The 27,363-nt window shown below is 43.9% G+C and overlaps 1 protein-coding gene across 3 annotated transcripts in view; it reads left to right on the forward strand.

The window, feature by feature from the left end:
* LOC122656403 (protease Do-like 10, mitochondrial) overlaps positions 1 to 27,363 on the forward strand; it is a 91,316-nt gene that overhangs the window by 60,093 nt on the left and 3,860 nt on the right. For all 3 annotated transcript variants that reach the window (XM_043850892.1, XM_043850893.1, XM_043850895.1), the window contains 2 exons: positions 231 to 358; positions 17,365 to 17,568. In XM_043850892.1, coding sequence (XP_043706827.1) covers positions 231 to 358; positions 17,365 to 17,568 — 332 coding nt within the window. The remainder of the gene's footprint in view (positions 1 to 230; positions 359 to 17,364; positions 17,569 to 27,363) is intronic.

Raw genomic sequence — 27,363 nt, forward strand, 5'->3', positions numbered from 1 at the left:
TCACTATCTTTTACCAGAAGTATTACCCTTCCTTTCTTTATTGAAGTTTTCCCTTCTTGCAATGTAGTGCTTTCTACCATAAATTGGTTTAATTACACTTTCAATTAGCAACCGAGAGATGCAAATGAGGTTAATAATGGAAAGATCTTCTGTTGTAGAAATTATTGAATATTTCACAATCTCTCTTTTTTGGGGGCTTTATTTTTTACTTTTTTGGATGATGTTCACAGTTCCTTTCAGAAACAGGGAAAGAATAACCTTTGATCACCTGGTCTCTATGAAGAAACCTAATGAAACAGCTGAAGTAAGAGTATTGAGGGATGGTGTAGAGAATGAATTCAGCATCACCCTTCAACCTGTAAGCTTTTTCCCTCATCCCATTCAATTTGTATTCTGCAATACCTACTATGTTGATTTCATTGTGTGGCTTTGTATTTTCTCCTATAGCTGGAATTGGAAATTCTCATTTATATAGGTCGTTTTATGGGGGTTAGTCATGTAGCAGGGGTGACAAGACATTTCCTGGTTGGACATAGACAGAAGGTGGCACGATGCAAGCTGCTGATAGGCAGACAATTTCTTACAATTAATCTAGCAACATATCTTAGTAACAAAGAAGAGAAAATTAGGGGGGGGGGGGGATATAACTGTGACTTATTACCGCAAATGAGAGCAGGAGTCTGCTTGTGCTGCCAGTTCAGCTCAATAAGGAATCTCTTAGATATATAATTACCTGCAGAGTATTTCTTTAGTGATACCAAACTTATTTAATCAACAAAAAGTACTGTCTAGTATGGTACTGCTTTTCAAATATTACGAGGGAGAGAGAAAAATAACAAAGTGTGTCTCATCAAGGTGAGGTATTATCAATGACAAGTGTGTGGTGAATGAAGTAGGTTTTACAGGGAGAAATGACAGAAACCATGTTAAATTCTTTCAACATAATCTCATTTCACACATATGGTTGTAAATCCTATTTAGTTATGGGGCTATGGTGGGAGAAATCTCTCCCATCTCTTGCATTGACTGGTTGGAATGGAAATGGGTATGGGTTGAAGACAAAATGAGAAACGAATCGAGCATAGGGAATACCAACAGGTTAGGGAGAAATCCAATATGAAAAAGAACAATAAATATAGAAAGAAAGATGGAAACCTGATCAAGGAATGGGAATCCAAAGACTGTTCAAGAACAGGTTGCAAGTAGGATCTGATTTCAAGAGACAATTATAATCTGATTATTAATGGTTGACATAGAGGATGATGTTTCACGGAGAATTAAATTGGGATTGATGAAGTGGAGAGGTGCGTCTGGAGTGCTATGTGACTGACATATGCCTTTAAAGCTTAAAGGAAAGTTCTATAGGACTGTTGTACGACTGGCTATGATGTATGAGGCTGAATGTTGAGCAGTTAAGAAGTGTCATATTGAGAAGTCATGTGTAGCCGAGATGAGGATGTTAAGATGAATGTGTGGAAAAACTAGGAAGGATATAGTACGGAATGAATGTATTAAAGCGGATTTGGGAGTTGCCCCGATTAATGACAAGCTCCGAGTGAATCGTTTAAGGTGGTATGGTCATATTCAACGGAGGCCTAGGGATGCCCCCAGTAAGGAGGAGTGATATGATTCCGATTGAAGGAGCTAAAAGAGCTAGGGGTAGGCTTCAAATGACCATAGTAGAAGTTGTGACGGAGCTTGTCATTAATCGGGGAATGTAGCAAGTATGATCTCGGATAGAGCCTATTGGAGGGTAAGGGTCCATGTAGCAGACCCCATTTAGCTGAGATTCTTCCGACCTACTGGGCTGTGCCTCTTTCCTCTTACTTACATCTTTCATCTTTCTTTTTCTATTCATTTGTCATTCTCTGTTTTTCATTTCTCATCTCTTTCCTCATCCCTCTTTTCCCATCTTTTCACTCCCCTTTTTTGGTTAGACCTCTGTTTTCCCTACTATGTTTTGTTTGGATCCATGTAGCCGACCCCATTAAGTTGGGATAAGGCTGAGTTTGTTGTTGTTGCTGTATTAGTGGTTGATATTGATGAATAATGACTAGAACTGAAAGATCAATTTTTTTTTTGGATGAATAAAAATATATTACGAAGAAAAAAAGGAATATACAAGCCCAAGGGCAAAAGAGCCGAAACTAGGGACTAGTTAGGGCGCAAAATGGAAGAAGGGAGGCCCCAGGAGACAACAATGAGCCTGTTCCTTGGGGAATCCTTAACATCCTTGAGGGGGAGGGATCTAACTTTAGATGAAACATAAAAAAAGATGGCCTTCCAAATCATGTCTAAGGAGCGGGAGTTGGATGTCCATCTTCTGAGGTTTCGTTCCATCCAAATGTGGGAGATAGTGGCGCAGAAGGCAATCTTGCCAGCCGAGTCGCAAATTGACTTCCCTCCGAAGGTCATGTCGATCCAAATCCATTCCCTACTGAGAGGAAGAGGAGTGCGCCGACCAGGCCAGCAATGGCGAAGAACTTGGGTCCATATGGAGGAGGCAAAAGGGCAAGTGAAAAATAGGTGATCGACGTCTTCAGTCCCGTTCCAACAGAGACAGCAGCTGGAGGGGACCTGAATATGCCGATGAAGAAGAAAGGCTTGGGTAGGAAGACAGCTTGCAAGGGCGCGCCAAGCAGTGAGGCTATGCCGAGGAATGTGGCCACGAAACCAAACAACTCTGTACCAAGGACAAGGGGTCCCTCTATGTCTAACCAAATCCCAAGCGGAGTGAGAGCTGAATCTGCCCGAAGGGGAAGGAAGCCATAAGATGGTGTCGCCTCTGCCTCTATGCCCAGGGGGGATGGGGGGAAGGGAGCTCCAGAGGTCGGCAAGGGGGGGAGTGGAGGGGGGAGGGGACCACGAGCCACTAGAGATGATAGCGGCAACATAGGCAGATATGTCCCCCGGAGGAGTAAATATCTCTAGGGCTGACAATGGAAGAGAGAACACCAGAAGGGTGCCACTTGTCAAGCCAAAGCAAGGGAGTCGAACCATCATCAATCCTGCTCGAAATGGCATCTCTGGCTAGCTGCCTCACCTGAAAAATTCTGCGCCAAACCCAAGAAGAATCAGCCCGAGGGCTAACGGACCAAATAGAGTCACTGCGCAGGGGTCCAGAATACACCCAAGAAGTCCAGATGGAGGATTTGTTGGTGAGGATCTTCCATATGAGCTTGATGGAACCAGCAATGTTGACATCTTTTATCCTCCTGAGCCCGAGGCCTCCTTCAGATTTGGGGACACAAAGGGAAGCCTAGCTCATAGGGTGGAGGAACCTGGCAGAGTCAACACCTTTCCAAAGGAAGGCACACATAATAGATTCCGTTGCCTTGATGGTAGCCTTTGGAAGACCAAAAATACCGCTTCAATAAATATAGCAAGACTGAAGCACCGATCTGATCAGCTCGAGACGACCAGCGTAGGATAAGAGTTTGGCTTTCCAAAGCCGCAACCTCTCTGCGAAGAAGGTCTAAGATGGGGAGCAGCAGGCGGCGATACCGGGCGAGGATAAGGGGAAGGCCAAGGTAGCGGACGGGAGGGTGCCGATGGTACAACCTGCGAGGGAGGAAAGGGTAGCTTTGGTGGTGTCAGGAACTCCGGCAAGGAAGATTTTGGACTTAGCCAGGTTGATGCGAAGCCCTGAAAGGCCTTGGAAAAGGTGGAGGGAAGACATGATGGACTCAATGGAGAGAGAGTCGGCTTTGGAGAAGATCATAAGATCATCAGCAAAGGCAAGGTGAGTCAGGTTTGTGGGCTTACATTTAGGGATGGGGGAGATGAGGTAGAGATCAGTTTTGGATTGGATACTGTGGGAGAGAACCTCGAGGGATAGGCAAAAGAGAAAGGGGGAGAGGGGGCAACCCTGCCGGATACCAACAGAGGAGGGGAAGAACCTAGCAGGACTGCCATTCAAGAGGACCGAGAAACGGGGGGAGGAGATGCAAGAGTGGATCCAGTTGATAAAGATGGGGGGGAAGGACATTTTGAGGAGGACTTGGGAGATGAAGTTCCAATGGATGGAGTCAAAAGCCTTGTGAATGTCGATTTTCAAAAGGGCAGTCGGAGAGTGGGACTTGCGGTCGAAGCCGCGGACAATTTCCTGGTAAAGGATGATATTATCCGAGATGCTTCTCCCAGCAATGAAGGCAGACTGGTTAGGGCTGACAAGGGAGTCGATGACAAGGCTGAGCCGGTTGGCAAGGATTTTAGCGATGAATTTGTAGAGAAGGTTATAAAGGGAGATGGGTCTGAAGTCAGAAATGGACGAAGCTCAGGAATTTGGGGATGAGACAAAGGAAGGTGTGGTTGATGTAATGAATCGGTGAGGGTCAAGAAGAAGCTCTTAATGGCACCGATAAGCTCAACGCCAATGATGTCCCAAAGAAGTGGAAAAGAATCCCACCTGAACCCATCGGGCCTGGAGCTTGTTAGCCTTGTGGGAGCGAACAGCGGAGGAGATTTCGGAGTCAGAGGGGATGGAGCTAAGGGAGTTGAGCAAATGGGGGGGGAGGAATTTGTTGATAAGATCATCGGGGAGGGGGGAGAGGGTGTGGGAGGGAGGGCAAAAGATATTGGTGAAATGGTTCACGGCCTCAGCTTTGATGGCATCAACAGAGGAGAGGAGAGATCCATCAGAGGAGGTAAGAGAGAGGATGGAGTTGGAGTTGGAGCGGGCTTTGAGGGAGCGGTAGAAGAAGGCGGTGTTTGAGTCGCCGAGCTCAAGCCATTTGATCCTGGATTTCTGCTTAAGGAAGCTTTCTTCTTGGGAGAGAGAGGAGGCAAGCTCGGAAGCAGCAATGGTTTCTTCTTCAGCAAGGGAGGGGTTGAGGGGGTCAGACTGGAGGCGGAGTTGGATGGCGGAGAGGATGTCTCGACAAGAGGAAACACGAGAAGAAATAATGCCGAAGGTGGTGGAATTCCAGGCTTTGAGAGCCACCTTGACATTTTTGAGTTTTTTGGAAAAGGCGAGGAGGGGAGAGGAGAAGGATTGGATTGGGATGTTCCAAGCAGCTTGGACAACGGGAAGGAAGCCGGGGTGAGAGGACCACATGTCAAAGAACTTAAAGGGTTTAGGGCCAAAAGAAAGAGAGGGAAGGACAAAGAGAGAAATGGGGGAGTGGTCAGAGAGACCAGGAAGGTCAAAGAAGGCATAGGAGGAAGGAAGAGAGTAAAGCCAAGCATCATTGACAAGGACTCGCGAGCTTGCAGCAACTCGTCGTGGCCGAGCGCTTGTTGTGCCAGGAGAGATCAGCACTGACCATCCGAGGTCGCTAAGCTCGAGTCCTCCGCATGGAGTCAAGGCCGCAACGCTTGGTGGTCTAGAGAGGAACCACCCAATTTTTCGTGGCTAAAACGGACGACATTGAAGTCACCTCCAATACCCCAAGGGGATGAACCGACAGAAGAAGAGATGGATCGAATGTCGTCCCAGAGGGGGATCCTATCAGGGTGACGGTTGAGGGCATAAACCATGGTGAAGAAAAAAAGGTGGTTGTGAAGGTGATCTGAAATGCTAAGGTGGAGAAGTTGGGCAGAGGAGGAGGAGACCGAGATTTGGAATTTGGTGGGATCCCAGAGAACCCAAATTCGGCCATTGGGGGAGTGGTTATAGTTAGAAAGGAAGGACCAAGAGGGGGCAAGGGAGTGGGCGATGCGGGAAGAATTTTGCTTGAGCACTTTGGTTTCAAGGAGGCAGCAGAGGGAGGATTTGGTGGACTTGAGATGGGCACGGATTTCAGCTTGTTTGGCCGGAGCATTGAGCCCACGGACGTTCCAAATAATCCAAGGGATCATGAGAGAGGGGGGGGGAGGGGGCAGCCAACCAGTGGAGGAATTAACCCTGGACCCCGGTGGGACACTGCGAGGCCGGAGACGGTAGTCTTTCAAAGGGGGAAAGCAAACTAGGGAAGGGGAGGAGGGTGGGATGACACAAGGCGATGTGGGCCCAATTGAACCGGAAGGGTGAGCTGGGACTGGTTCGGCTGGGTTCAGCCGTATTGGTATAAGTGTGGAAAGGGTGGTTAAGTGGGTAGGGGGGAGGGTATGCGGGTCGGGTTGACAGGGGCCAGGTTTAAGTGAGAAGGGATAAGGAGGGGGAGGTTAAATTGAGAAGGGACAAGGGGGGGCCCACGAGGAGTGGTCAACGGGGTTATACGGGGAACAGAGGACCTTGGTGGTGGTGGGTGAAAGCTAAAAAAAGGGGGGTCTTGTAGCGTAGCAGTGGGGGGGGCTGATGTTTAAGGTAGTAGAAGGGGAAGGGGAGCGAGGCAGGGCCAAAAGGTGAGATGCAGGGGGTTTCGCAGAGAGATGTTGCAGACCTTCGTTGAGAGTCAGCCTGGACTCCTTGGAAGCCGAAGAGACAGTGATAGCACAATCGTCTTCAGGATCGAGACTCATGAGGGCAGTGAATCGACTGTGGGCTGCGTCAGGAGAGCAGCGTGGTAGGTGGGCCTCGGGGAGCTCGCCAAGAGAGGAGATCTCTGCAGGTTCCCGGTGACTTCTCCGACGACGATTCCTTTGTTTTTTCCAGCCACGAGGGGGGGTTTTGGGGTCGCCTGCCTTAGGCGCCATGGAGGTCATCGTTGATTGCTCCACTGCCACAACCGCGATAGAGCCAGTCGAGTTATCTCCAGGAGTAGCAACCACCTGAGAAGAACCAAACAGGGGGATCTCAGGGACGGCGGAATCAGCAGCAGGCAAGGCAAGCGAAGCCTCAGCAGGCAAAGCACCTGTGGCCAAAGACGAAGCAGGAAGGAGTTCTCCAGCTGGGGTCTCAACCTCGACCGGCGTCACCGGAGCAGATTGGGAAGAAGCCAAGAGATCCTTGGCAGTGTTGGGGTCCGGCACGCAGCTCTTCGAGGTGTGACCAAAGAGTTTGCAGACAGAGCAGCGGTGGGGCAGACCTTCATAGAGGACACGTTGGGAGAAGGAGTGACCATCTTCTTCCTGGATTGTGACGTAATCAGGAGGGGAGTCCTCAACACTAAGCTCAACATAGAGGCGAGCAAAGGAGAGGCGGTCCATTTTTTTTGTGCGCTCATCGGAGAAGAGGGGATTGCCGACGGTCGATCCGACGATGCTGAGACCAGAGGGGCACCAGTAATGGAAGGGGAGGCCAGGAAGGTTGATCCAAATGGGAATGGACTTGAGGTTAATCCTAGTGAGGGTGGAACGATGATCCCATGCTCGAGAAAGATCCGCTTCCTTCCAACCGCCAGGGCCACCTTCAAGAGCTCGGGCTTGGTCGCCTTCGGAGAATCAAGATGAAAATCCCACTAGATAACAAGTAGATGTAAATAGCGCCAGCAGTTCGCCATTGTTTGAGAAGAGAGGACTTGACGATATGGTAAGGAGGACGGCTACCCAGAAATGCCCCACAAGGCAAGACTCGCCATTGAGATTTCTTCGTCGAGTAAACCATTGGGGCAGAAGCCAACTTTGGAATCTTCAAGGGAGGTGGGTGGGACAAAATGGAGAAGATGTCCGGCAGGGGTTGCAGAGGTGCTACCGGAGAAGAAGGAAGTCCAAGGTTTAGCGACAGAGGTAGGATGGTCGGGAGCTGGGGTGGATGGGGGGGAGTTGGGAGGAGAGTGGGACGGAGGGTCAGAGAGGGGAGCAGGGGGGCAGGAAGCAGGGGAGCAGGCAACGGTGGGGGCTGCCGGAGAAGGAGGGGGCATTCCGGGAACAGCCAAAGTTAACTCATCTCCTCTAGTTTCGAGGGAGGTTAGTTAGGAGAGAGAGAAAATGGTTTTCGACTGGATTAGTGATCTGAAAGATCATTTTGAGAGGGAGTAAAAAATAAAAGGATTACTAATCAAGCAATCTGACCTGGATTAGTGAAGGAAGATTTATCAGCAGATATAAACAGCGATAGCAGTGGTAAGAATCATACATAACATTATAGTAACATGCATGTAAGTACCCCTTCACATCAAAATTGCTTGGGAACATGCATATGGAACATTATAGTGCAGGCAACCTCAAGTAAATGTCTATTCTTACGTTCCGCCACCCCATTTTGTTGTGGGGTGTAGGAACAACTAGTTTGGTGAATCATTCCATGAGAAACACAAAAGTCAGAATTATCACCTTGAACATACTCCAAAGCATTATCAGAACGAAACTATTTTATAGATGAACCAAACTGAGTTTTTATTTCATTATAAAAATTTTGGAATGCAGAGAGAAACTCAGAGTGATCCTTCAAGAGGTATAATAACCATGTGAGATGAGAACGGTCGTCCACAAAAGTGACAAAATACATGAACCCACTCCGATTCTTAACTGGACAAGGACCCCAAATATCCGAATGGACTAAAGAAAATAAAGACGAACTATGAGTCATAGTACGAGAAGGGAAAGAGGCATGGTGATGTTTTCCCAACTCACAAGCTTAACACTCTAACCGAGACACTGACTTAAAAGAAGGAAATAACAAGTTTAATCTAAGGACAAATGGCCGACAATGCCACTGGAATGGAGACACCCCACCAACAGAAGCAACAACGGCAGATGAGGTAGGAGCACCATGGTCAAGGTAGTAGAGTCCATCTTTTTCACACCCTCCACCAATCTTCTTCCTCGTGTGAAGATCCTGAAAAACACAATAAGAAGGAAAGAAAGTCACAGAACAGTGTAAAGCTTTAGTTATTTGACTGATAGAAAGAAGATTTAATGGTAACTGAGGAACATGTAACACGGAGGAGAGACTCATGGAAGAAGTGGGTGAGATGGTACCATGCCCAAAAATAGGAGTAGAAGAACCATTTGAAAGGATAACAGGTGAAGATGAATGTGTATGTGAATAAGTGGTAAATAATGATGACTTACTAGTCATATGAGCAGAAGCCCCGAAGTCAATAATCCAGGATGGAGTAGTAGTGGTAAGAAGAGCAGGTGTACTTGCATGAGCCAGAGTAGTAGAAGAAGATGAGGGCCCGGTGGATGTAAGACTGGATGCCTCCAAGTATTGTAAACGCCGTAATATCCGGGAGAGATAATCATGGTGAGGAGTTGTAGTAGAACCACTCCTTGGTAGGGAAACCTATGGAGAATCACTATGGGCAGCACTATCACTACCTCCTTCATACGCTGCATGTGGCAGATTGAGTTGCCCAATTGGGTTTACCATGCATGTCCCAACAAAAATCAACAGTGTGACCAGTTTTGCCACAATGAGTACACTTTTGAAAAGGTTTATCACCTTACCGACCACCAGTGCCACGACCACCACCACCGCCATGTCCTCCCCCTGAGTTACGTCTACGACCAGCCACAAAGGCAGAATTCTACTTGGGAGTAAAGTCAGGCTTTCCAGGAGAAGAGATACGTTGTAGCCTTGTAGGTGAGAGAACGTGTCAGCAAGAGTAGGAACAATTTCTCCAGCAAGAATGTCCCTTGACAGACTTCAAATCAGAATCTAGGTCAGCCAGAAATGTATACACAAAAAATTCATTCTGTTGTGCTTTTAATTTGTCATTGTCGGTGGTGAGGGGCTGAAAAACATTTAATTCCTTAACAAGGCCTTTAAAAGTGTTGTAGTAGTCTTGGAGAGGCTTGTTAGACTCCCGGAGCTGAAAGAGTTTCTCATATATGTCATAGACTCAATTCATGTTTTTCTCCTGTGAATAAGTATCCTTCAAGTAATCTCACACACCTTTAGCAATGGTGTGAAACATCACTTTTGCAACAATATCCGGTTCCATGCTGTTCCATAACTAAATCAAAATAATGGCATTGTCTTGCATCCAATCCTCATAATCTTTTGAATCGGAGGTAGGAAGGTTGGAGATATGTGTTAGAGTTATGTGTGTAAGGGTAGTTCTATCATTGTCTTATTATAAGACATGACTTAGTTGTTATTTACTCTTTTCTTTTTATTTCTTCTTTCCTCCCTAGGGAGGCTTATGTAATTTCTAGAAGTTTATTAATGAAATTATTATTCGTGTTGAGAATCACTCAACACACATAATCGATTCTCTCCCAATCTCTCTTCTCTCCTTCTTCTTCCCTTTCTCTTAGCTGTTAATCCTTTGATATCTCATTAGAATCGATCCATTGAAGATTTAACTTGGTATCAGAGCTAGCATCTCTAGTTGAGAGTCGGCTGAACTCAGTGGTTGTCTTCTCCTCTCGTTGGAACCCTAGAAATGTAAAGGGTTCCATTAGAGGCTGTACTATGTGAGATAACTATACTTCTTACAGTCTTTGGAGTGCTATTCTTCAAACCAAGTCCATATGGAGAGAGTTTAGGAGCTGCTGAAGTGATTTGAAGCTTTAGAAGGTGCCTGCCTAGCTACCGCTTGCTTGTGGAGTGATTGTCTCGATTCTCCTTCATCTCTCCATCTCTTCGAATGAGACCTAGTGCATTTGAATCGCCTACAGGTACTCTCTTAGACCCCTGACCTCTCGGTTGTTGAGAGGAGTGTTGTTTGGCTGGAAGCTGCTGTGAAGCCTTTGAAGATAACCCAGAATTTCCGCCAGCCCTGGGATGTTTGAGTTTCGATTATGCCTTTGGCAGACTATTTTGCCTTGAAACTAGGCTTATTTGAGTCGCATAGAGTGCTGTTTTGAAGCCCCAAGAGCCTGATTCTTGAAGGGGAAGATTTGGAGACTATTGCTCCTTTTTTCTTTGTTATGCGGTATCGGCAGCTGCTTTTCGCTTCTTGTTTGACCTTTTTTGAAGATTGCTGCATTGGATGGTTGTTTGTTCTTGAGAATGGAATGTTTGCACCTTGTTCCACTTGTTGGGTGTTATGAACTAAAGTTCCTTGGGTGTTAGAAGGATTTGGTTTGAGTTATGCAAGTTTTTTGCTCTCTGTATGCCTGCTATTTTTTAGGCTTTGCCCCATCATAGTTGATTTGGTTGATTTAGAACCATTTGTGTACTGGTTTACCTCCTTTATTTGGATTGAGTGTACTCCCAAGTTGAGCAGCATACTAGTTTGACTATTGAAGTATTTGCATATGGTGTCTACTATGTCTGGGCAAGATTTTGAGGTCAGTGGACCTACAGCTAGCAGCCTGAGTAGTGGTTCCTAAATGATGGCTTCCTTTGATAACCTCAACACTCAAATCTCTGTTGTGAAATTGGACAATACCAACTACTTGGATTGGTCCCGTTCTGTGAAGTTGTCCCTGTGAAGTAGGGGAAAGTTGGGGTATATTACTGGCTCTATTAATGAGCCTACCATTACTGATCCAGGCTATCTCAAGTGGGAGACTGAGAACTCCACTGTTATGACTTGGCTGATATTCTCTATGAAACCTGAGATAGGTAGGAGGTTTATGAATAAAGAGACTGTGAAAGATATCTGGGACAGTGTCTCCAAGGTTTTTGATAGAGTTGGTGATGCAGCCAAAGTGTATCAAATCCTCCAAAAATCATCCATATGAAACAGGGTGATAGGAGTATATCTGACTACTACAACACTATTATTAGCTTGTGGGAGGAATATGATCATTATAACAACCTCCAACTGTCCAATTCTGATGATGAGGCAAAGGTCTATAGGAGCCACGAAAAGGAAATGATCCTTATTTTGCTTGGTGGTCTTAACCCAGAATATAAGCCTCTTTGCTTGCAAATCTTAGGGATCCCTTTCCATCGTTGGATGAAGTGTGTAGCTACTTACAAAGTGAGGAAATCAGGAGAATAACTATGGATATGGCACCATCAACAGAGAGATCTGCTCTTATTTCTAGTTCCCCCAGAGACTGGAAAAGTGGGGGGAAAGGCCAAGGACCAACTTGTGGAGATCACTGTGAGAGGTTTAAATGTGATCACTGTGGAAAGCTTGGACACACCACGGACAGGTGTTTGGATCTTCACGGACAGCCCCTTGGTAGGCGTGGTGGTTCCTCTAGTGCCCGTGGAGGCAAGCGAGGGGGAGCTCTATGACATTTGAGTCTAAAACATCTGGACCCCAGCCTACCCCTGATTCCGTTTCACAGGATGATATTGCAGCCTTCCGCCGGTTGGTGTCTCACCTTGGAGGGTCTACTACTAGTCCTACCTCTGGAGGGTCAACTACTTTTGCCTCACCTCTGCAGGTCTTGTCTGCTCCTTCTACTGTGCCCACCTGGATTATTGACTCTGGAGCCTCTGATCACATGACTGGTATGTCACAGTATTATAATTCCTACTCCATTTGCTCTGGCCAGGACAAGGTAAGGGTTGCTGATGGTTCCCTTTCTTCTGCCTCTGGTAAGGGTAATGTGAGAGTTACCCCTTCTATTTCCCTTGAGTCTGTTCGTCATGTTCCTGATTTTGTTACTAACCTATTATCTGTGAGTCACCTAATCAAATCCCTAAATTGTTGTGTCACTTTCTTCCTTCCTATATTGTCTTTTTTAGGATTTGGAGACAGAGGGTTATTAGCAGTGGGATTGAAAAAGGAGGAGACCTTCTTGAACCACGGTTACCTGATCAATATACTGTTGCAGCTTATGTTTGTGGTCGAAGTGACCGTAGTACTTTGGAGTCATCCCTCTTTTGTTGATATGAGGATATAGTTACCCCACTTGTTTACTTCTTTTCCTTCTTATGTTTTTCAGTGTGAATCTTGTATTTTTGCTAAACATTGTCACTAGTGTACCTTTTTCTCATGTTCATACTGATGTTTGGGGGCCTTCTCCTATTACTTCATTGTTTGGATTTAATTACTTTGTTTCATTTTTGGATGACTATTCTAGATCTACTTGGACTGTTTTGTTGAAACAAAAGAGTGATGTTTGTGATGCTTTCAAGGATTTTTATCGACTTATCATTACTCAGTTTGGTACTCGAATCCAAATTGTTAGGTCTGATAAGGGGGGTGAGTACATGTATGGGGGGCTCCAATAGTTCTTTACTGATAATGGCATCATCCATCAACTGGCTTGTGTTGACACCCCTCAACAAAATGGGGTGGCTGAGAGAAAAAATCGCCACTTATTGGAAATCACTAGGGGTCTTCTCTTTGGTATGCATGTGCCTAAGACTTTCTTGTCTGATGCACTGCTTACCGCTGCCTTTCTTATTAACCGGATGCCAACTCCACTCCCTGGCTCCAAATCTCCCCTAACTCTTTTTTCTCCTCAATCCTCAGTCTTCTCCTTGCCTCCAAAAATCTTTGGTTGTATTTGTTATGTTCATGTCAACAAATCAGCCCGCACCAAGCTTAATCCCAAAGCTCTTAAGTGCATCTTCTTTGGCTACTCTGATTTAACCAAAGGGTATAAGTGCTACCATCCTCCTTCCCGAAGGCGACTTCTCTCCAAAGATGTCACCTTCTTTGAGTCTATTCCTTACTTTTCTTCTCCTCGGCATCCTCTTTAGGGGGAGAGTACTAGAAGCGAATAGGATGCTGATGTCATTCATTTTCTATCTCCCTTGCCTACCTCCACTTTCCCATTCCTATTGATATTGGAAAATACAAAGAAGTGGATGTTGTTGATGTTGATGGTGTTGTTGATATTGATGCTAGCAGTGGTGATGATGCTAGCAGGAAAAAGAATACAAGGGAATAGGATTCAAAGATGTTGTATTCACAAGAGGTTAATGCTTGTTGAAGGGAAAAGGAAAGCAACCCTGGTATGCGTTGAAGGGAAAACAACCCTGCCAAAACCCCTCTTTGGATCCACATCCTCAGTCTCATCCTCCTCAGTCAGGTAATACTTCTCCTTCTGAATTAGATCTTCCCATTGCTATGAGAAAGGGGAAGAGAGCTTGTACTAACCCCATAGCCCAGTTTGTTTCCTATGGCTTTATTTCTCCTACAGGTATTGTCTTTTCCACTGCCCTTGAGTCTTCTTCCATTCCCAAAAATGTCACAGAGGCCTTATCCGATCCAAAATGGATGCAAGCAATGCCTGAGGAAATGGTGGCTCTGGAAAAAAACAATATTTGGACTCTAGTTGATCTTCACAGGGGGAGAACTCCAGTTGGATGCAGATGGGTTTATACCATCAAGTATAGATCCGATGGTACAATGGAAAGATACAAAGCTAGGCTGGTTGTAAAAGGATATAGTCAAGTGTATGGCATTGACTACTAGGAGACTTTTACCCCTGTAGCTAAGCATAACTCAATCAAGGTTCTTCTTTCATTGGCAGTCAATAAAAATTGACTAATGTATCAATTAGGTGTGAAGAATGCATTTCTTTATGGAGATCTAGCAGAAAGTGTATATGCAGCCTCCACCTGGTTTTAAGTGTCTCTCAGCTGAAGGGAAAGTGTGTCTCTTGAAGAAAGCTCTCTATGGCCTCAAGCAGTCTCCTAAGGCCTGGTTTGAGAGATTTAGATAAGCCATCCTGAAGAATGGGTATTATCAGAGTCAAGTTGACCACACCTTGTTTATTAGAAGAGGTAATGGTACAGTTACAACTCTCATTATCTATGTTGATGACATTGTTGTAACTGGGAATGATGTTACTGAGATAAACGGATTGAAGTCTTATCTGGCTAAACAGTTTGAGATCAAAGACCTTAGACTCTTGAAATACGTCTTGGGTATTGAAGTATCTAGATCAAGGAAAGGAATCAACATCTGCCAAAGGAAATTTGTCATGGATCTTCTGAAAGAGACAGGCATGATGGGGTGCAAACCAACAACTTCCCCCATTGATCCGAATCATAAGCTTGGTGATAAATGTGGTTCTTCTCTAATAGATGCAAGCAAGTACCAAAGGTTGGTTGGGAAATTAATCTCTCTCTCCTTGACTCGACCAGACATCTCTTATGCAGTTGGTGTGGTGAGTCAGTTCATGCATGCTCCCAGGAGTGGACATCTGGATGCGGTGTATTGCATCATTAGATATTTGAAATCCTGTCCAGGAAAAGGTCTTCTATTTACTAGGCATGATCATTTGCAGATTGAAGGCTACACAAATGCTGATTGGGCTGGTTTAGTCTGTGACAGGAGATCTTTTTCTGGGTACTATACCTTTGTGGGTGGTAATCTAGTTACCTGGAGGAGCAAGAAACAACCAGTTGTAGCTAGATCCAGTGCAGAAGCTGAGTTTAGAGCCATTGCTCATGGAGTGTGTGAGCTTATATGGCTAAAGAGACTACTTCAAGACTTGAGTTTTGAAATTGAAGGCTCAATGAGACTTTATTGTGACAACAAAGTTGCTATAAGCATTGCCCATAATCCGGTTCAGCATGATCGAACCAAATATATTGAGGTTGATCAACACTTCATCAGTTCATCAAAGAGAAGTTGGACTCTAGATGCATTTGTACTCCTTTTGTGAAGACAGGTGATCAAGTAGCAGATATCTTCACCAAGGGTCTCAGTCCTAGTCTATTTAGTACCTTATTGTGCAAGCTGGGAATGTATGATATGTATTCTCCAGCTTGAGGGGGAGTGTTAGAGTTATGTGTGTAAGGGTAGTTCTGTCATTGTCTTATACTCTTATTATAAGACATGACTTAGTTGTTATTTACTCTTTATTTTTATTTCTTCTTTCCTCCCTGGGGGGGCTTATGTAATTTTCAGAAGTTTATTAATGAAGTTATTATGTGTTGAGAATCACTCAACACACATAATTGATTCTCTCCCAATCTCTCTTCTCTCCTCCTTCTTCCCTTTCTCTTAGCTGTTAATCCTTTGATATCTCATTAGAATCGATCTGTTGAAGATTTAACTATATGATACTTGAGTTTCATCCTGGCCATAATATAAACCTTCACAGCTTGGACCCATAACAAATAATTTGAACTCCCTTTCAGCTTGATAGAGGTAATAGTGACATTCACAGTTTCAGTTTGAGATGTAACCACTGGATTAGTTTTATTCTCTCCCATAGCACCAATAGGGAAAATAAAACCAGTCAAAAAGGTAAGACAAGAGCACAGCTAGCCAACAATAGGGAAGCAGCCACACAATAAATAATGGAGAACAAGTCACCAACTGTTGCAGAATTCCATAGTAATAGGCAGCAGAATAAAAACCGAGGCCCGAAATCAAGCAGGTTAGAAGCCTGGAACCAGCAGAACCAACAAAAAAAAAAAAAACAAAAACAGAGTACTTCCGGCAGTAATAAGAGAGATTTTGCAGAACTTACAACCAGCAGAGTGGAAGGGCCTGATATAGTGATCGAAGCTAGTACCTGGAGGGGGGAATGAAACCCCAAAAGATCAGGCTGAGCAAGCTAGTTGAGCAGAAACTGTGAAGCCAACTGTAGGGCTAAAAAAGACTGAAAACAGAACATTCGCAGGTGTAAAGAATAAAACAAGAAGCAATCGATCAGATCACCAGAACAGAATGAAACTCAGGTCGAGTCTTCCTTTAGGTAGGTACAAGTAGTCCTCAAAAACTCAGAACCAGAAGATGCAAAAATTTCGAAGAAACTCAATTGTTTCTATTTTCTGAAAATAGAAACATGACAGTATCGATTCCAGAAAATAGTAACCTTCCCATCCTCCAATCGAAACTTCAAGGGATGGTCTGCAAATCGCCAACCACCATCACAAATAAGCACTCCATTCATATGTATGAGTAGTTTTCAATCCATCAACTGAAAAGAGCAGCAATGGGTGGCTGCACACCAGAAAACCAAAACCGAGAGGGGAATCAACAGAAGGAGATTAGAGAAGATCCTTCAGATGATTAGTATTTCTCTGATACCATGTTAGAAATGAGAACTAACTAACCAGCAGAAGAGAGAAGAAGAAGAAGAGAAAAGAGAAGGAGAAGAAGCACACTGCCGAGAGAAGGAAAGGCAGCCTGCGATAGAAGATATGTTCTATCGCAGGCCCTGGGTTCTATTAATAATAAAGACAAATTAAATTAGGTAAGTTGGTTAGGGATTTATAATGAAATTATCCCTAAGCCCTCACCTATTACATCTTAACAAATAAAGACTTAAAGGAAAGAAATAACATAGAACCCCACAAAACCCAAAATAACAATGACAAAACTACCCCTAATTCTCAATAATGGTCAAGCATTGACTGTTCGCAATGCAAAGTGCCATAGTGTGTTGAAGATACAAGAGAGGGAGCAAGGCACGTATTGCGTAAGGTGAAGATGAGAATCCATCCCAGGTCTAGGTGACAACAGGCCACAGACTTCACCAGTAGAACTCACTAGTACCTTCCTGCAGTGGGGGAGGAGGGTGCTGCACAGTTGGGTTTTCTTCGCAGTCTTGTCTTTGTTTTGGGGTTTGTTTGTGGCTGCTGTAGTCTTTGTGCTCTTGTGTCTTTCCTTGCATATCTTTTCCTTCGATGAAAATTTTGTTGTAACTGGTCAAAACTGAAAACCCTTAAATGGCAAGTGGATCAGCTAAGCCACTGTATTTAATAGATTTGGTCTGTCCTGTCTATTCCATTCAATCATTATTGGTAATTAACATATAAAATTGGTAATTTTGCAGTTGCAGCCATTGGTTCCAGTTCATCAGTTTGATCAGCTGCCTAGTTATTTCATTTTTGCTGGACTCGTTTTTGTTCCACTGACACAGCCGTTCCTACATGAGTATGGAGAAGAATGGTATAATACTTCCCCCCGTCGATTGTGTGAACGTGCACTGAGGGAACTGCCCAAAATGGCTGGTGAACAACTAGTAATCCTTTCTCAGGTACTTCTTTGTTCTCGTTATTTATTTGTGTTAAATTGTATGGTATACCGTGGGGGTATATGGGTACTTTTCTATGTATTTTTTCTGTTTAGTCATAGTAAGGGTACTTGTGTAATTTGCCTCTTTGAGGCTTCTATTATAAATAGAAGCTTGGGTTGTCTAATTGACAACTCAAGCATTTCAGCTCTAAACTATTTCTCATCTTCCAACATGGTATCAGAGCAGAACTTCTGATCTACAAAGCAATTTTTTCAGTTTTTTATTTTTTTCTTCTTCCCTTTCTTCCACGATTTGATTCTACCTCCTCCACCACTCTTGGTTCTTCTCACTGCTTCTGGGCAGCAACTATGAGGTGATCTACCACAGATTTGGATGCTGCCCTCAATCCTACCTCATTGAAGATTGAAGACTACATGTGTGACCTAATTCTGCTGGCAGGTTTCCTCCATCTTTGGAGATCGATTTCTTCCTACACTTGAAGATCGATTTCTGGTTTTTTTGGAGATTGGTTCCTGCTCTTATTGGTACACACCCCTTCCTGTTTGAAGGCTGCAGCTTTGGATCAAGTTCAACTCAGATTCAGCCCTGCGATTTCTCCAAAAACAGGTTTTGACCTAATTTTTTGACAAAATTAGGGCTTTTTATTGGCTCATCCGTAAGAGCTAAATTTTACAGGACCTCTTCCCCACCACTAGAGGGGAACTCGGTTCCAGTTTCAGCTCATTCTGACGGCTGAAAGTGCTGCAACCTCAAAACCCGATTCAGGTTTTAGCCCAACTTGGGTTTTCTACTTACTCATCTGAAGTTGCTGATTTTCGGAGGACTTACTGTTCACCACCAGAGGAGGATTCGATCCAGATTTGAGCCCTTTCTACAGGGTATTTTTGGAGTTACTGGTGTGACTATTTTCAGAAATTTTTTCTGTGTTGCTGCTGATTCTGAAGACTTTTTCTGATCATCATGACTGGTTCAGACCTTACTTCTGCTTCCTTTGGAACTGATGGACAACCTCGGAGTGATTATCTTCATCATTCAGCTACGATCAAGCTCGACAGTACCAACTACTTGATGTGGTCCAGATCTACCTACTTGACTATTGCAGGTCAAGATCTCACTGGACACATCGATGGCACCACTGTTAAACCAACTGAGGACGTCTTGCCAAGAAAAGATGGATTGCAAATGACTCCATGGTAATGTCCTTACTTAACTCTATGCAATCTGATATCTCTAGTGGGTACTTGCTGCTTGATACTGCAGCCCAGATCTGGGCTGGTGCAAAGGAGATAGATGGTCAGGTTGGGAATGATGCCCAGGTGTATGAACTTCGTAAGAAGACTAATGACACCACCCAGAAGGAACTATCTGTCTCCCAGTACTGGGCAGCCCTTCGAAGCTTATGGCAGAAACTTGATCATTATACCGACTACCAGCCTACGAATGCTACAGACATTGATACATACCGCAAGCATGTGGACAAGATTAGAGTGTATGATTTTCTTGCTGGTTTAAATGTCGAGTATAATCAGATTCAGGTTCAAATTTTGGGCAGAGTTCCTTTTCCTTGGAGCAGTCCTATGCGTTGGTCCTTACAAAGGAGAGTTGCCGAGTTGCTATGTTGCACACTCCTACTATTGATCGATCAACCCTCCAAGTTGGGGCCAGCCCTACTCCCACTATTGACATTTCCTCTCATTTGGGTGACTCTTCGAAAGAGGTTGTTCGATGTGAGCATTGCAACAAGCCATTCCATATAAAGGCTACTTACTGGAAGCTCCATGGGAAGCCTGCTGACTTTGAAGCCAAACGTGCAGCCAAAGGTAAACCCAAGACCAAGGCTCATCACACAGAGACAGTTGCCACTTCACCTCCTACTGATTGGGTCTTTCTCCGGAGGAGCTCCAGGCCTTCCGTCGCATGATGAGGGTCACATTTGCTTCCGCTAAATCCTCCACTACCTCTACACCGGCCTCTTCAGGTTCCCATTTTGCTCAGTCAGGTATTCCTTTTGGTGGTTATTGTGCATCGGTTGTTTCCGCTACGTGGATCATTGACTCCGGTGCCACTGACCACATAATAGGTTCCTCCAACTTATTTCACAAATATAACCCTTCATCTGGAAAAGACAAAGTTCAAGTGGCAGTTGGATCTCTCTCCTCTGTCTCTGGAAAGGGTTTCATACGCTGCTCTCCTTCTCTTATATTGTCTTCTGTACTACATATTTGATGCAGAACCAAGGGTGTATTCAAGGAAGAAAAAGAAGGTTGTTGCCTGTGTGATGAAGATCAGCCCAACCTTAATGGGCCAGGCCTATTGATCCTTATTGGACTAGGACTATTGATCCATAATGTGCTAGGACTAATGATGTGGATCAGATTCAACATCATAGACCCAACTTTATTAGTCCTAATGGGCTTTAGCCTAAACCCAAGACTAAGGCCCAACCCATGCAAGTTGGGTTTGGTCAATCTATGTTTTTAACATGTGTTATGTGTGGGTAGTAGGTATTGTCAACAAAGGAGGCTTTATTGTCAAAGGAAGGCTCCATTGTCAAAAGGAGGCTCCTATGTCAAAGTTAGGTAGGGGTTTGGTGATAATAAGTCAATAGTTGGTAAGCCAATGTTTGGTAGGAGATTTCTTATTTTCTAAAGTAAAGAATTAGGTAGGGAAGTTGGGTTTTGATGTCCTTTCTTGGAAGCTTTTGCTTCTGTTTATATGTAAGGCTGTTTTCAGCCAAGAAGACAACTTTGATAATTCAATATTGTTGTAAGCAGTTGCTTCTTTTGAAGTAAATCCCTGGTGTTTGATCCTTGGTGATGGAGCTGGTGTGTGAAGTCACTTGCATCTTGGTGGCTGAAGTTAAAGGTGAAGATTGGCGGCGAAATTATATCTTCTACAGCCGTATGTATTCAGCCGGTCGTACAGCTCAAGTCATTGTTGACAGTGGCAGCTGTGTCAACATGGTCTCTGATTTGTTCGAGAAGAGAGCTCAGTTGAAGATAGAGAAGCATCCTCAACCTTACAAGGTTTCCTTACTGAATGGGACTATCTTGGAGGTCAATCAGCATTGTGCTGTCCCCTTACAGCTCTCTAGGTATGATGAAAAGGTGTGGTGTGATGTTATCCCCATGAAATTGACAGATGTACTCTTAGGGAGGTCGTGGCTTTATGACAATGATGTTCTCACAGGGGGAAAGAAAAATTAGTGTATTTTTCAGTATAAGGGTCAACACACAGTGTTTGAACCTATCTATTTGCCTGAGGAGTTGCGAAAGAGATGGTCCTTGAGGACTAACCAAAAAATTCCCACCCCTAAGAAGAAGGTGTTAGCTCTGCCCCACAAAGAGATGTTAGCTGTTCCGAAGGAGTTTGATTGGACCAGCCACGACACAGGGTTGATATTGGCACTAGTGACCAAAGAAGTGACTCCACAGCCTGTGGTTCAGCTAGCACCACCCATCAAGGAGCTCCTCTCCGACTTTGCTGACCTAGTACCTGACGAGCTACCCAATGAGCTCCCCCCTTTGAGAGCTATCCAGCATGCCATTGACTTGGTACCAGGGTCAGTCTTGCCAAACCTGCCTGCGTATCGACTCAGTCCTACAGAACATATAGCGCTCAAGAGCATAGTACTACATCTCGCGATATATCGGTATCTTAAGCCTACCGAGATATCCGAAATATCCGAGATATCGCGAAATATGACCGAAATATTGCATTTTTTCTGCAATATTTCGGGGGTCCATGTCGGGGGGTATTTGGCCATATCTAGGCCTGAAACTTCATGGACAGCCTTATTTAAGCTTAATAAACACATTTAAACCATAAAATTGTAAAAATGTGAATTCAAATTGGTGTTTTGGGCTTGCACCCTTGATTGACATACGGTCGCCGACCCTAATGTATAAATAGTTAAATACACATAGATTAGGCAGTTAATATTTAATAATAGTATTTAACTTCATCACATATCAAGTTAAAGCCAATACACATTGATGAGTGCCATGATTCTCATAAACTCCATAATATTCAATAACTCGCTTAAAGCCTTAAAGGCAATACACTAAGTGTCAAAGTTAGTAAGTCACAAGACTCGCAACTCGCAAGTCACAACTCACAAGTTCATAGATCAATGAAATCACAACTTAAGTTACAAATTACAAGTGCTAAACTGCTAATAGTAGTTGCTGTGCCTCCCTGGATCAATCCCACTCATGCCTCGCTGGAGTCGACGTCCATTGCTCTCTGTTTGAAGGACATATGTGGACCACGGTATAGAATCGGAGAAGAAACGAGTGTAGTCACCCACAAGTGTCACGTAAATGGAATCATCAACATACTGTAGGTAACCTATCCTAGGTTATAAACTAGGGTTACCAATCGATCCAGTCCGTGAAGAAGATGATCCACTGTGATATGATGTTGGTGCGGGCGCAAGAGGCGATGGCATTGGCTGCATGTATGGCTGGTGAGGTTGATAGCTAGGTCCGCTAGGGTATGTAAAGATGTTATCTACAAAAGATGATCCAGTATGTCCCTGAGACTGGGACTGGGACTGGTAGTCATAGTCCCCTACCCCACTAAACTGCCCATATGATAGTGATCCATATCCATATCCACTGTAAGGTTGTGAAGTACCATAATCCGATGCCAATGGAGTGGTATGTGCGAAAATTAAAATAATTATTTAAGAGCAGAAAAATAAATCCGACACCGTGAAGCCGCAGATCGGCCATTGGTGTCTAACATATATTTAATTCATTACCATCTAAGTCATATTACCCCTAATTATTTCCTATTTTAATTGTAGGAAAATGAATTTTTAAAACCAGAAAATTAAAAAAAAAAAATACATATGGAAAAAAAATTTCGACACCGTGAGGCTATAGATCGGCCTCCGGTGTCTAACATATATTAATATCATCACCATCCAACAAAATTTGTACATAGTCTTTTCAAAAAAATAGTTTTAGAGGAATAGAATTTACCTTAAATAGTGGAAAAATGCTTGGATGATGAGCTTAGATGACCCTCCGATGAGTTTACCGGCGAAAATCCGACAACAATGTACTTGAACAATGGCTAGAGTGTTGGATGAGAGCTTGGAAGAGTGGAAGAATAGGCAAAAGACTGAAATTCCTTAGCAAATGCAGCTCTCGGTCGAAATATGGACCGAAATCTGCGAAATATTGTATTAAAGCCCCCCTTCACGTGACACTTTAAGCCAAAATACCATATTTCGTCGATATCTCGTGAGATATCGAGATATCGTCGATATCTCACGATATCTCACGAGATATCGACGAAATATGGTATTTTTTCATTTCGACCTGATTTCGCATCTCGGTAAGCTCGAGATATACGAAATTAAGCGATATTTCGGCGAAATATCGCGAGATTTTGAACCATGCTCAAGAGACAAGTTGATGATCTACTACAAAAAGGCTTCATTGAGGAGAGTTTATCCCCATGTGCTGTACCAGCCCTCCTTACCCCAAAGAAGGACAGATCATGGCATATGTGTGTGGACAGCAGGGCGATAAATAAAATAACTGTTAAGTATAGGTTCCCTATACCACGGTTAGATGACATGTTGGACATGCTAACCGGTTCGAAAGTCTTCACCAAGCTGGATTTGCGTAGTGGCTACCATCAAATCCCTGTTCGACAAGGAGATGAGTGGAAGACAGCATTTAAAACCAAGGATGGTTTGTATGAGTGGAAGGTCATGCCTTTTGGTTTGACTGATGCACCAAGCACATTCATGAGGGTGATGACTCAGATCCTTCGTCCTTTCATTGGTCACTTTCTTGTGGTTTATTTCGATGACATTCTAATTTATAGCAAGGACCCAAATGACCACATCGACCACATAAAACAAGTTTTAAGAGTATTACGCAAGGAAAAGCTCTATGCGAACCTCAAGAAGTGTTCCTTCATGCTGCCCAAGGTGGTGTTCCTTGGATTCATCGTCTCCTCAAAGGGTGTTGAAGCGGATCCTGAGAAAGTGAAAAGTATCCTTGACTGGCCTGTTCCTCGCACACTCACTGAAGTTCATAGTTTCCATGGTTTGGCTTCTTTCTACAGAAGATTCATTCGAAACTTCAGTGCCATCATGGCACCTATAACTGAATGTATGAAGAAGAGCAAGGGCAGTTTTGAGTGGATAGTGGCAGCAACTAAGGCACTACAGCTGATCAAGAAAAAGTTGACAGAAGCTCCTATACTTTGCCTACCTGATTTTGACAAGATCTTTGAGGTTGCTATTGACGCCTAGCATGTTGGCTTAGGTGGAGTTTTGATGCAAGCTGGCCACCCTATTGCCTATCACAGTGAGAAAATCAATGAGGCAAAGAAACGTTATTCCACATATGACCTAGAGCTCTATGCTGTTGTTCAAGTGCTACGTCATTGGAGGCACTATCTCATTGGCAAGGAATTCATCCTCTACACCGACTATGAGGCACTCAAGCATCTACATTCACAAAAGTCGGTTAGCCATCGCCATGCCAAGTGGGTTGCATACCTACAAAAGTTTGTCTTTGCTATGAAGTACGAGGCTGGTAAGGAGAATGTTGTAGCCGATGCCTTGAGTAGAAAGGTGCTGACCTTTACTACATTTTCAGCTCATGCCTTGAGTATAGATCAGATCAAAGGAGAATATGCAGCCGATTCTGACTTCAGTGTTCTTTACGAAGAGCTGCAACGTGGTGGGCAGCATGCTAAATATTCAATACATGATGCTTATTTGTTCTTAGGAACGCGTTTGTGCATTCCAAACTCCTCCCTACGACATCACATCATTAGGGAGCTACATGGAGGAGGTTTAGGAGGTTACTTTGGCAAGGACAAAACTATTTCACTGATGGCTGATCGTTACTACTGGCCTCACTTAACCAAAGATGTGGACCATGTGGTCAAACAATGTCATGTATGTCAGCTGGCCAAAGGAACGAAGCAAATACAGGTCTATATTCTCCATTGCCTGTGCCACATGCACCGTGGCAAGATATCAGCATGGACTTTGTTCTCGGACTACCCCTTACCAAGGATCGACATGATTCCATCATGGTGGTGGTTGACCGTTTCACCATGATGGTTCACTTCATACCTTGTCGCAAGACCTTCGACGCCTTTCATGTTGCAAAGCTGTTCTTTCAAGAGGTTGTGCGTATTCATGGGCTACCAAGCATTATAGTTTCAGACCGGGATGTCAAGTTCACCAGCTATTTTTGGAAGACGTTGTGGCTGAAAACTAACAATAAATTGAAGTTCTCTACAACCTTTCATCCACAAATTGATGGGCAGACTGAAGTGGTGAACCGAAGCTTGGGAAATCTCTTGAGGTGCCTAGTTCGAGATTATGAGAAGACTTGGCCAGCCATTTTAGACATAGCTGAGTTTGCTTACACTAGTTCAGTCAATAGAACTATTGGGCGTACTCCTTTTTAAGCACTTCTTAGATTGCAGCCTAGGCGTCCAATTGACTTCATTCCACTCCCACCTCAAGCACGCCTCAGCCTTGAAGCTGATGAGTTCATTAGGCACATCACTGAGGTGCATGCTGATTTTAGGCGACGCATCGCCCTCAACAATGAAGTGTACAAAGCCACAACTGATCGCCATCGCCGTTATGTCGAGTTCCAGCCAAGAGATATGGTGATGGTGCGCATTCGGATCCTAAGAAAATGGGTCCATACAAGGTGCTGAAACGCATTGGACCTAACGCCTACATGTTAGAGGTGCTTGAAGATATGAGCATTAGCAACATTTTCAACGTTGCTGATCTCCATGTGTACGTGGGACATCATTCCGACAATGGTGATACGGAGCAGATGCTAAGACTGCCCAACTTTAGTCCCGATGGACCCCACCTATGGATATCATTGAAGAGGTTTTGGACGACATGTACAAAACCACTCGTCGTGGCACTGGTTATCATGCCTTTCTCGTCAAATGGAAGGGTCGCCCACGACATGATAGCACTTGGATACACACCGATGACTTCAAGAAGCTTGATCCGGACTTGTATGAACGTTATATGGCCTTCACCCATTCGTCGGAGACGAATGTTTTTAAGCCGGGGAGAGTTGATGTAGAACCAAGTGTATACTCAAAGAAGAAAAAGAAGAAGGTTGTTGCTTGTGTGATGAAGATCAGCCCAACCTTAATGGGCCAGGCCTATTGATCCTTAATGGACTAGGACTATTGATCCATAATGGGCTAGGACTATTGATATGGATCAGATCCAACATCATAGGCCCAACTTTTATTAGTCCTAATGGGCTTTAGCCTAGACCCAAGACTAAGGCCCAGCTCATGCAAGTTGGGTTTGGTCAATCTATGTTTTTAACATGTGTTATATGTGGGTGGTAGGTATTGTCAATAAAGGAGGCCTTATTATCAAAGGAAGGCTCCATTGTCAAAAGGAGGCTCCTATGTCAAAGTTAGGTATGGGTTTGGTGATAATAAGTCAATAGTTGGTAAGCCAATGTTTGGTAGGAGATTTCTTATTTTCTAAAGTCAAGAATTAGGTAGGAAAGTTGGGTTTTGATGTCCTTTCTTGGAAGCTTTTGCTTTTATTTATATGTAAGGTTGTTTTCAGCCAAGAAGACTACTTTGATAATTCAATATTGTTGTAAGCAGTTGCTTCTTTTGAAGTAAATCCATGGTGTTGGATCCTTGGTGATGGAGTTGGTGTGTGGTCCAAGCTGACTCCTTGCGGTGGGAAGCCCAGGAGGATACTCTTCAATCATTGTTCTCATTCTTCTCAAGCATTCCAGCCATTAGAGACATCCCCTTTCTAGTCAAAATTCATTGTTACTACTTGCTGCAGATCTGTTGCATTACCCCTTGACTTCCTTATTTTCCTTATATCTATTTCCCTCTAATTACATTACCCTCACCCTTGAACTTTACCATATCCTATTAAACCATCCCAGCCTTAAACCCCATCGAATTGAACCTCTTTTCCCCTGATTCAGATCCTGTGTTGGGATTGGTTGAACTTTCATTCCAGTTCTACATCAATATTCCTAATTTTACTACTAACCTTCACTACATTAGTAGTTTGACTCGAGATTTGAATTGTAAAGTAACCTTTTTCCCTGATCATTGCATTTTCCAGGATCTGAAGCATGAGAGGTCGATTGGATGGGGTAGAATGCATGATGATCTCTACTTGCTTGAGGGCGCTTCTACATCAACAACTTTACCTTCTCAGCTTCATTTGGTTCCTCCTCAGCTTAGTTCAGCTTCTTTTGTTATTTTGTATCAATGGCATAGCTGTTTGGGCCATCCCCCCTTGGGATCTTATCCTTTTTATTCCCTAAACTCTCCTTTTTATTCCCTAAACTTGTTAAAGAATGTAATCGAACTGAGTTTTTTTGTGAGGCATGTGTTATGGCCAAACAAACTCGAGCTACCTATTCTCCAGTTAATCAAAAAAGTAGTACCAGTTTTCATTTGGTTCATACTGATGTGTGGGATCCCTCTCGTCGTACTTCCATTTCTGGTCACCGTTGGTTTGTTACTTTTATAGATTGCCATTCTCGTATCACTTGGGTTTATATGATGCACCATAAGAGTGAAGTATTCCATTGTTTCCAACTATTTCATAAAATGGTTTAGACCCAATATAAAGCTACCATTAAAATTCTTAGTAGTGATAATGGCACTGAATACACTGAGGGCCAGTTCCAGAAATATCTAACTGATCATGGAAACATTCACCAAACCAGCTGTGTTGACACTCCTGCCCAAAATGGGGTGGCCGAAAGAAAGAACCGCCATCTT

The sequence above is a fragment of the Telopea speciosissima genome, chromosome 3 (assembly GCF_018873765.1).
Source record: "Telopea speciosissima isolate NSW1024214 ecotype Mountain lineage chromosome 3, Tspe_v1, whole genome shotgun sequence".
In the NCBI taxonomy this organism is placed as follows: Eukaryota; Viridiplantae; Streptophyta; class Magnoliopsida; order Proteales; family Proteaceae; genus Telopea; species Telopea speciosissima.